The 10413-nt window shown below is 33.1% G+C and overlaps 1 protein-coding gene across 1 annotated transcript in view; it reads right to left on the reverse strand.

The window, feature by feature from the left end:
* The window catches only part of LOC117170694 (eukaryotic translation initiation factor 3 subunit A-like), a 33029-nt gene that overhangs the window by 15655 nt on the left and 6961 nt on the right, over nucleotides 1–10413 (reverse strand). Inside the window, exon 2 of the mRNA XM_033357670.1 lies at nucleotides 1317–4157. Within this exon, the coding sequence (XP_033213561.1) occupies nucleotides 1317–4157 (2841 nt within the window). The remainder of the gene's footprint in view (nucleotides 1–1316; nucleotides 4158–10413) is intronic.

The raw sequence follows: 10413 nt of genomic DNA on the forward strand, positions 1-10413 counted from the left end.
AAAATTCCGGACCGCATAAAATTCCCGGTGCTTAAAACGGCATTTTAAAATTCTTCAAATTAAAATGTAAGCTTCAAATTTAAAAAAAGGTAAATCTTTAAAATGATTATTTAAAAGAAGGTTAAAATCTAATTTGGACAAATTAAATTTATTTTCTCTAAAAATTTGTAAAATTCCGGGTCTCATAAAATTCCCTGTTCTCCCGGTCTTTAAAACGGCTTTTTAAAATTCTTCAAATTAAAATGCACACTTAAAAATTAAAAATGGTAAATCTTTCAACTAATTACTTGAAAGACGGTTGAAATCTAATTTGGACACATTTTTTCTCTCTAAAATTTGTAAAATTCCGGACCGCATAAAATTCCCGGTGCTTAAAACGGCATTTTAAAATTCTTCAAATTAAAATGTAAGCTTCAAATTTAAAAAAAGGTAAATCTTTAAACTGATTATTTAAAAGAAGGTTAAAATCTAATTTGGACAAATTAAATTTATTTTCTCTAAAAATTCGTAAAATTCTGGGTCGCATAAAATTCCCGGTTCTCCCGGTTTTTAAAACGGCATTTTAAAATTCTTCAAATTAAAATGCACACTTAAAAATTAAAAAATGGTAAATCCTTAAACTAATTACTTAAAAAACGGTTGAAATCTAATTTGGACACATTTTTTTTTCTAAAATTTGTAAAATTCCGGACCGCATAAAATTCCCGGTCCTTAAAACGGCATTTTAAAATTCTTCAAATTAAAATGTAAGCTTCAAATTTAAAAAAAGGTAAATCTTTAAACTGATTATTTAAAAGACGGTTAAAATCTAATTTGGACAAATTCTGTTTTTTTTCTCTAAAAATTTGTAAAATTCCGGGTCTCATAAAATTCCCGGTTCTCCCGATCTTTAAAAAGGCATTTTAAAATTCTTCAAATTAAAATGTACACTTAAAAATTAAAAAATGGTAAATCCTTAAACTAATTACTTAAAAAACGGTTGAAATCTAATTGGGACACATTTTTTTCTCTAAAAAAATTTGTAAAATTCCGGGCCCTTTCCAATTTCAAGCGATACATTTTCCCGCGAATTAAAAATAATGTACTTATTCTTGATAAAGAAAAAAAATACGATTTTTTATATCCTAATTCAAAATGCTTATAAATTCTCAAAGCACATAGAGGTCGAGCATATCATTAGTGCTGGTGAAGCAGTTGTCTTTTACGTATATTACCATCAAAATATAGTAAAATAATAAATAAATAAATACCAAATTAAAAAAGCAGATATTTGTCAAATATTTCTAAAAACTTTCTGAAGAAGAAGAAGAACTTACCTGGTCTGGGAGGACCATCTCTGCTGAATCTATCTCTATCCATTCCACGATCTCCTCTATCCACAGCTCTCTCTCTTTCAATTCTCTCTCCGCCTCGTTCAATTCTATCTCCACCTCTTTCAATTCTCTCAGCACCTCTTTCAGTTCTCTCTCCTCCTCCTCCTCCTCCTCCTCCTCCTCCTCCTCCTCCACGCCGCCAAAGATCCGGTTTCTCTCTCGCACTCTCTCTATCCTTCTGCCTCTGCTCTTCCAACTTCCGCTCAATTTCCTCATTCCTCGCTCTCGTGATCTCCGCAATATGATCCAACTTGGCTTGATGTTCCGCCTCTTTCGCCTCCCTCTCCTCCCGTTTGATCCTCTCCTCCTCCTCCCTCATCGCTCTCTCCTCCTCCAAAATCCGTCTCTCCTCCTCCTGCTTAATTCTCAACATCTCCAACCTCTTCTTCTCCGCCGCCTCCTGCCTCTGTTTCACCCAAGTCGCCTTTCTCTCCGCCTTCCTCTGAATTTTCCTCTCCAGCAATCTCTTCGCCCTCGCCTCATTCAGCCTCTTCTCAAACTCCCTCAACTTATCCAAATACATATTTCTCCTCTCAGCCAGAATTCTCTGCAAGAAACTGTCGTGATCTTCCTTCATCCTCGCCATACGCTCTCTCGTCGCGACAGCCTGCTCGCGCTCTTCAATCGCCGCTTGAATCCTCTCCTCCTCCTGTTGCTCCCATCTCTGCTTCGCCAACTCCATCTTCTCCTCCATGACCTTCTCGAGGAGCGGAATTTCCTCAATTCTCTTCGCCCGTTCCAAGTAATCCACCTTCTTCTCCTGAGACTTGAGTTTCTGCTGGGTCTCTCGCCTCTCCTTCTGCAATTCCTCGGCTTCGCGAGCAGCGATCTGCTCAGCATCCATTTTCTTGATGTCATCCTCGTCGAGTTTCTTGAGCACCTTCTGCCCATGACTCGTCTGCGAGATCTGCTGCATCTTCTCCTTCAAGTGTCGGTCCTTGATTTGCTGAATCTCGGTCTGATGGCGCTTTCTCTCCCTCTCCTCTCGCTCCAGGTCGAGTCGTTTCTGCTCGGCCTGCATCACTTGTCGCTGGATCTCCTCCAGGCGACGCAACTCTTCCTCCTCGCGCACGGTATTGATGTGCTCGATGTACTCCTTCCTCTCCTCGATGATCTTGTGTCTGCCCAAGATTCTCTGGTGCTCCTTCCCCTTCGTCTCGTGATAGAGATTTACCATCGCATTTCTCACCTTCTCACGCTCCACCTTCTTCTTGTTGGGGTTGATCACATTGATGGACCGATGGAGCACCTTCGCCATGTTGACCAACTGACAACGGATCTGTTCTGAAGGCATGGCTTGGAGAACGGGCCCATCTGGATGGTCTTCTCTCCGGGCCTCGGCCAGATCCACTCCGAAATGGATGCACGTTTGCTTATGATCGATTCTTATTTGCATGTCGTTGTATCGCACACAGTCGACGAGAAGACGCTCCAGATGGAAATCGGTCGTGAATTTTGCAAGCTCCAGGAGACGATCGAGCTGGATTGTCTGATAGACCTGCGAGACCTGGTGAACGAGACGGACGAGGGTCACGTCCTGAAGAGCGGGAACGTACTGGGCCAAGGTGCTCGTCTCGTCAGCCTGAAGAGTCTGGATGACAGTGTCCACTTTGATGCAAAGATCCAAGGGATGGAACTCGACCTCGAGCCAGGAGTGAAGATTTTGTAGTTGCGGTGACACGAGATTGAGGACATTCAAGCGACAAATGTCGCGCAGGAGAGAAACTCGAGTTGGAGGCTGTGTGAGTCCCAGGAGAACTGCAAGTTTCTGAGCCTTTTCCTGCGGACTCTTGTCGGTTTCGATGAAGCGGTCGAACTCGGGATGAGCCGAGGGTAGCGGAATTGATAAAGTCGCGAGGAGAACTCGGTTTGACAAACGCTGCTGTTCCTCGGGCGACATGTTCTTTTTCATCTCACGAGACAATTGCAAGAGTTTCAGCAAAGCCGCGGCGTGGAAGAGGTAGTTTCCGGCTTTCCAGAAAACCATAGCGAGTTTCTGATAGTAGTTGGCCATAGTTTTCGGCACTGGCATCTTCTTCGAGAGATTCATGAGGCCGTGGATGTCCTCAATGGCTTTGTAGGCTTCTTGCCAAAGTTCCATCTGGATTGCCGAGTCGAGTTGATTCAGACGAGTCTCGAGATTGAGTTGCTGAGTTTCGGCTTTGTGGATCGAAACGTTGGAGATGAGCGGCGGAAGCTTGCAGATGTCTTCCAAGTGCTTGCGAAGTTTTTCGCAGAGTTTGCGGAATTCAGTTTTGCGCTGGTACTCGAGACAGAATTGGAAAGCCATGCGTCCGATGTCATGGTAGAGGTTCTCGACATGAGCGTTAGTCCTCAGCAATTCTAAACACTGGCAGTAGGATTCCCAGAGAAATTTCACCCAGGGAGTTAGGATGGTGCGATCACTTCGATCTTGAGCATCCTCGCCACTCACGGCGGAAAGTAAAATACTTTCCGGGGTGGCTAGGTTGTCTAGATCGTCGATGTCGATCACTGCTTGCTGACTTTGTTTTCGGGCGGCCTCGGTTTTTTCTTCGGCCATGCGCAAGTACCCGCGGATAACATTCTCTAAACTTCCGACGTTCACGGATTGGAACATGTTCCGGTACTGGAAAAGACCCTCTTTTGCTATGTGGGACTTTTTCAGTTCCACGCAGAGGTCGAGGTATTTGAACATGATCGGTTCGAGGACCGACTCGGACCAGCTGTATGTCCATTTTTTGTTGCGAAAGACTTCTTGCAGGGTGTCTAAAGCCCTGGCAGGTTTGCCAACTTCGATGAATTCTGGAAAAAGACAGTGATATTGGAATTTAAAACTAAATATATCATGAAAGGCACGCCAACAGGCAGAGTAGCCAGCGATTCTAGGGTTGCTACAATATTTTAGAGCATTGAATGTAGAGCATGAAGATCGGAAATTTAGCATCAGAAAAACAGATAATCAATCTCAAACCATAATCGAAATAATAATTTCAAGAACCTTGAAAAATCTTTTGACCTTGTTGAAAAATTTCAAAAGGTTAATGAAGATTTAGTTTTTGTAAAGGCAGACAAAGGCAACATAACGGTAGCAGCTAATAGAGATACTTAAAAGTGTGGAAAACATGCTCAAAAATGATAATTTGTATAAAAAGATTAAAACAAATCTTGTTCCAACAATAGCAGAAAAATGTAATATAACTATTTGATGGAAGAAAAAAGATTAATAAATGAACAAACGGCATATAAATTAAAAACACATAATAGTACTGTAGTTAAAGCTTATTCAGGGTGGCAGTTTTAATCGACGAAATAAATTCCCGGTCATTTCCCGGTTCGCAAACATTTTTCATGGTCAATGAAATTTAAAAAATTTCCACTTGAGGTAATAAAAACTTAGCTGAAAATGAAAGCAATCAAAGTAGAACTGTTAAAATTTTAACTTTTAACATTGAAATTTAAAAGTTTTTAATTGAAAATTTTTTTATTCAAATGCTCAATAATTTACGCGTATACAATTGAAGGTACTAAATATTTTGCGATATAAAAAAATATTAATCCACGTTATCAGTTTCAATGCTCTAAATAAAAAATGTAATCAATGAACTTTAAAATTTCCAAAATTATATAATTTTAAAGAATTTTAAGCTAGAAACATCAAACAGTGAAAAATTGAAAATTTTTTAACTGTACACTTCTTAAATTGGAAATTTAATGATTTTATTTTTAAATAGTTTAAACATCCTCGGAAAGCTTCAAAATTTTATTTCAAAATTTTGAGAAATCTGGAAGTTGTTTTAAATTTGTTTTAAATTTAAAATTATTTTGGAAATTTTTTCAGAAATTCTAAATATCTGTCAAAACGAATTGAATTTTTTCTACAATTTTCAGAAAATCCTGCAAATTTTAGAATTTTTTTTTACAATTTGGATGTATAAGTGACAATTGAACATTTATTATTTGTAGGAGAAATTTGAGTAATTTTAAGAGATATGTAAAAGTTTTGAAAAGATTCAAACTTAATGTAAAACTTGAAATGACAGCCTAATATAAAACAAAATATAGATTTTCGAAGATTTTAAACAAAAAAATTATATCCTTTTCAAGAATTGTGAAAGGCTTCAAAAGAATAAAAACATTTCCTTCAGATTCCTAAGAAAATTAAAAATAACCTTTCACTTTGAAAAATTATTTTAAGAGAATATTTAAAAAGTTTTTCAAAGATTTAAACAAAAATTTCAAAAATGATTCTAGAAGATTTTAAGAAAAGTTTCTAAAATTTGCATGATAATTTTTAACATTTTTAAAACTCCTAAATATCTCTTAAAATTACTTAAATTTTTTTCTACAAATGTTCATTTGTAAATTATATATCAAAATTTAAAAATTCCACTTACAAATCAAGCATTTTTCAAATACAATAATTAAAATTGTAACGTTCAAAGTTTAAAGGATCTTCGAAATTCTAACGATTCCAGGTTTTCTATTTCAAAAAATTCAGTTAAAGATTCTTTACTTTTAAATATTTGGTTTCAATTTACTTGTCTTAAAAAATAATTCAAATATTGATAAATATTCAATAATTAATCTTCTTTAAATTAAAAATTTCAAATTGAATGGGTTAAAAATGGAATATTTTAAACTGAAACAATATTTTAAATTGAATAAAATCCTTCAATTAAGAACATATTATTATGACGTTATTTTCAAGATAAAAATAGTTCATAAACTTTCAGTCACACGTTCACATTTGTTTAATGACTAAGACTTTCAATTTGCAACCGTTTAAGTTTTAACGTTAAAATCTGAAACTTAAAGTATAGATGAATTTTAAAAAAATTATTTATTTAATAAATAAAAATGTTTTTTATCCTAAATTTTCAACATCAGAAGCTTTTATTTTTTATTTGTTCAAGTCTTTAAGAAAGCATTTAAAAATTCTTTAAATAAAAAATGTAAGCTTAGAAATACAAATTTTGAATGGAAAATTTTTAAAGTAAAAACATTTTGAATTACGCTTGAAATTACTGTTGAAATCGAACGTGGGCAGATTTTTCTTCTACAAATTTGTAAAATTCCCAGTAAAAAAAATTCACTGTCATTTCCCGGTCTCAAAAAATTCCCGGCTTCCCGGTCCAGTGGCCACCCTGTTATTCTTTTCCAAAAGTGCACATACCAAATTTGAAATGGAGATTAGTTGTGTCCACAATTGCATCTCCTACTTATAGCTTAGCCAAATATATTTCTAATTTTTTGAAACCGATTTCAGGTAACACAGAATCATTTGTTAAATATAGCTGGGATTTAAAGGACACTTTAAATAAAACTGAAGTTCCTTCAGCACATTCTATAGTTTCATTGGACATTGTTTCAATATTTGATGACATTCCATTAGATCTGGCATTAAACTGCATTGAAGAAAAACTAATACAATATCAAAATCTAACTAAAATAACGAAAAATGAATTTTTAGCCGCTACTAACACTTTTTTGAATCACATGGTTTTCTCTTTTAATGGAAAATATTATAAACAATTGAATGGTTATTTTATGGGTTCGCCATTGTCTCCTATAGTTTCAAATTTGGATTTAGAAAGTGTGGAAATGAGGGCTTTGAAAAAATTGAATTCTAAACCTATTTTATATCAAAGGTATCTGGATGATGTTTTGCCTATTGTTTCTACTGAAAAATTGACGATTTTATAAAGACTATAAACAGTATTAAATATTCTATACAGTTTACACTTGAACTTGAACATAATAATTCAATAAATTACCTTAATTTACCAATTATAAAAACAACTGAAGGTGAGTTAATTACCAATTGGTTTAAAAAACAGGGTGGCCGTTTTAATCGACGTTAAAAATTGCCGGTCATTTCCCAGTTCGCAAACATTTTTCATGGTTAATAAAACTTAAAAAATTTGAATTTTAAAGCTGAACATTTTTCCATTTGAAGCAATAAAATTAAACTACAAATTAAAGCACTCAAAATGGAACTCTTGAGTTTTAAACTCTTAAAATTGAACTTAAAAGTTTTCTTATTCAAAAATTTTGTATTCAAATGTTTAATAAAAATAAAAATATATGAAATGGAAGTACTTTTATAAATTATGTAGAATTCAAAGATTCAGAATCAATTCTAAAAATATATAACTACATTATAATTTCCAATGCTCTATATATTAAAGAGTCAATCAACGAACTCTAAAATTTTCTAAATTGTATTATTTTAAGCAATTTTAAGCTAGAAACATTAAAAATTGAAAAATTAAATTTTTTTTTAAACTGAACATTTCTTAAATTATTTTTATTTTAAATAGTTTAAACATCCTTGAAAAGTTTCAAAATTTTATTTCAAAGTCTTGAGAAATCTAAAAAGTTTTTTACATTTTTCAAATTTAAAATTATTTTTGAAATTTCTTGCGAACTTCTAAATATCTGCTAAAATGAATCGATTTTTTCCTATGATCTTTAGAAAATCATGCATAAAAAGCTTCTAATTATTTTTTTTTAAATATGCAAAAATGTATATTTTCTTTTAAATTACGCTGTTGGTATTTGCACCGAAATTTCAGTATAAATAGCCGAATTTTGTCGGTACTCCAATTATTTTTTTCAAAAGTTCTAGATATTTATTAAAATTACTCCAATTATTTCTACAAATAACAAGTGTTCAATTGTTATTTATATATAAAAAATTAACAATTTCACTTAAAAATAAAAATTATTTGGAAAATAAAAATTTACAAATTAACAAAATTAACAAAATAACAATTCAGAGTTAAAAAGTTCTTCGAAATTTGAACGAATTAAGGTTTTTCATGTCAAATAATTCAGTTTCAATTTGTATACATTTTAAATATTTGGTTTTAATTAATCTTTTTAAATAAACAGTCAAATATTGCCAAATATTAAATAATTATCCTTTGTCTTAATTAAGCAATTTAAAATTGATTGTGTTAAAAATGAAATATTTTAGACTGAAACAATATTTCAAATTTAATGAAATTCTTTAATTACGAATATATAATTATGAAGTTATTTTTAAGTTGAAAATTGTTTCTGAGGTTTCAACCTGACGTTTACATTTTTTAAATAACTATAACTTTCGAATTGAAACAGTTCATTTTTTAACGGATTCTGAATCTTTTTGTTAAATCGATTATTTTTCCATTTTTAATATTAAAAGTATAGATCCATTTTTAAAATATTTTATTTACAGTTGATAAAATAAAAATGGTTATTATCCAAAATTCTCAACTTCAAACGCTTTTATTTTTCCCTGTTTTAAGTCTTCAAGACAGCATTTTAAAATTCTTTAAATTAAAAATGTAGCTTAAAATAAAAATCTAAAATGGAAATTTCTTGTAAAAGATTTTCGAATTAGACATTGTGAACTGAATATCGTAATTTGAAAATATAATTAAGCTAACGACTTTTAAAAACTTTGTAATCGAACTTGGACAAATTTTTTTAAAAAATATTTGTAAAATTCCCGGTCAAAACATAAATTCACTGTCATTTCCGGGTTTCAAAAAATTCGCGGTTTTCTTGGTTTCATGGTCCAGCGGCCACCCTGAAAATAGCTTCATGGTCTGGTAGATCTCTTAATTTTAATTCCCACCATTTATACTGTCAAAAGTCGGCCTAATAAAAGGTTTAATCGATAGCTACATTAAAGTGAGTGATATTAGATTCAGGAAAGAGAATTTGGTTCAAATTAAAGTCACTTTAGTTCAAATTAATTATCCACTTCCATTGATAAATAGTATTATTCGAGAACGAATTCATGAAACCTACAATGGTTTGAGTAAGAAAAATAAATGGATTGATACGTACAAAAAATCGGATTTAAAAGTTACGTTACGTATGTTTAAGGAGCGTCTGAAAGGCTGAGAAGATCGTTCAAAAATTCAACATAAATGTTTATTTTAGTAATCAAAACACCCTTAAGAAAATTTTACTTGTTAATCAAAAAGATATTGATAATATCGAAAATTTGTCTGGAATTGTATATTCCATTAAAAGTAATTGTCGTGAAAAAGTTTATGTTGGTGAAATATTGTTTTTGATTTTAACAATATTAAAATTCTTGCTAGAGAACGAAATACATATAAAAGACGCATTATAGAATCCATTTTTATAAACAATTATCACAATATGTCAATTAACTCACATGCAGAAGTTACGAGGGTAGTTCAATAAGTCCTTAGAATAAAGTATAAAAACAATTCTTTTTGGGTAAATTTTTTTTTATTTTTCAACATAATCTCCTTGGAGCTCTATACACTTGGTCAATCGCTTTTCAAGTTTTTTTAATCCTTCAGAAAAGTGCGTTTTCGGAAGTTCCTCAAAATATAAGCACTTACAGAGGCAATGACGTCTTCGTTGTCTGGAAATCTCTGTCCACCGAGCCACTTTTTTCAAGTTTGGAAATAAGAAAAAGTCACTGAGGGCTAAATCTGGTGAATACGGTGGGTGTTCGACCAATTCGAATTTTAGTTCTTCAATTTTAGCCATTGAAACGAAGCATGTGTGAACTCGGGCGTTGTCGTGATGAAAGAGAATTTTTTTTCTCGCCAAATGTGGTCGTTTTTTTAAATTTCTTCTTTCACCTGCTCTAATAATGGTGCATAATATTCACCAGTGATTGTTTTACCCTTTTCTAAGTAGTCAATAAGTATAATTCCACGCGCATCCCAAAAAACTATAGCCATAACCTTACCAGCTGACTTTACGGTCTTTGCCTTCTTTGGAGCTGGTTCGCCTGTGGAAATCCACTGTTTGGATTGTTCCTTTGTCTCAGGAGTGTAATGGTGTATCCATATTTCATCCACAGTCACAAATCGACGAAAAAATTCCTCATGATTCCGACTTATGCGCGCCAAAAGAGCCTCAGAGGCGACCACTCTATTGCGTTTATTCTCAGCTGAGAGCAAACGCGGCACACATCTTACCGATAGCTTTTTCATGCCTAATTTTTCATGTAGAATTGAAACAATTGCACCTATAGATATCCTTGTGGCCTCAGCTAACTCACGCACTTTTAATCTTCTAT

Source organism: Belonocnema kinseyi, chromosome 4 (genome assembly GCF_010883055.1).
Source record: "Belonocnema kinseyi isolate 2016_QV_RU_SX_M_011 chromosome 4, B_treatae_v1, whole genome shotgun sequence".
NCBI lineage: Eukaryota > Metazoa > Arthropoda > Insecta > Hymenoptera > Cynipidae > Belonocnema > Belonocnema kinseyi.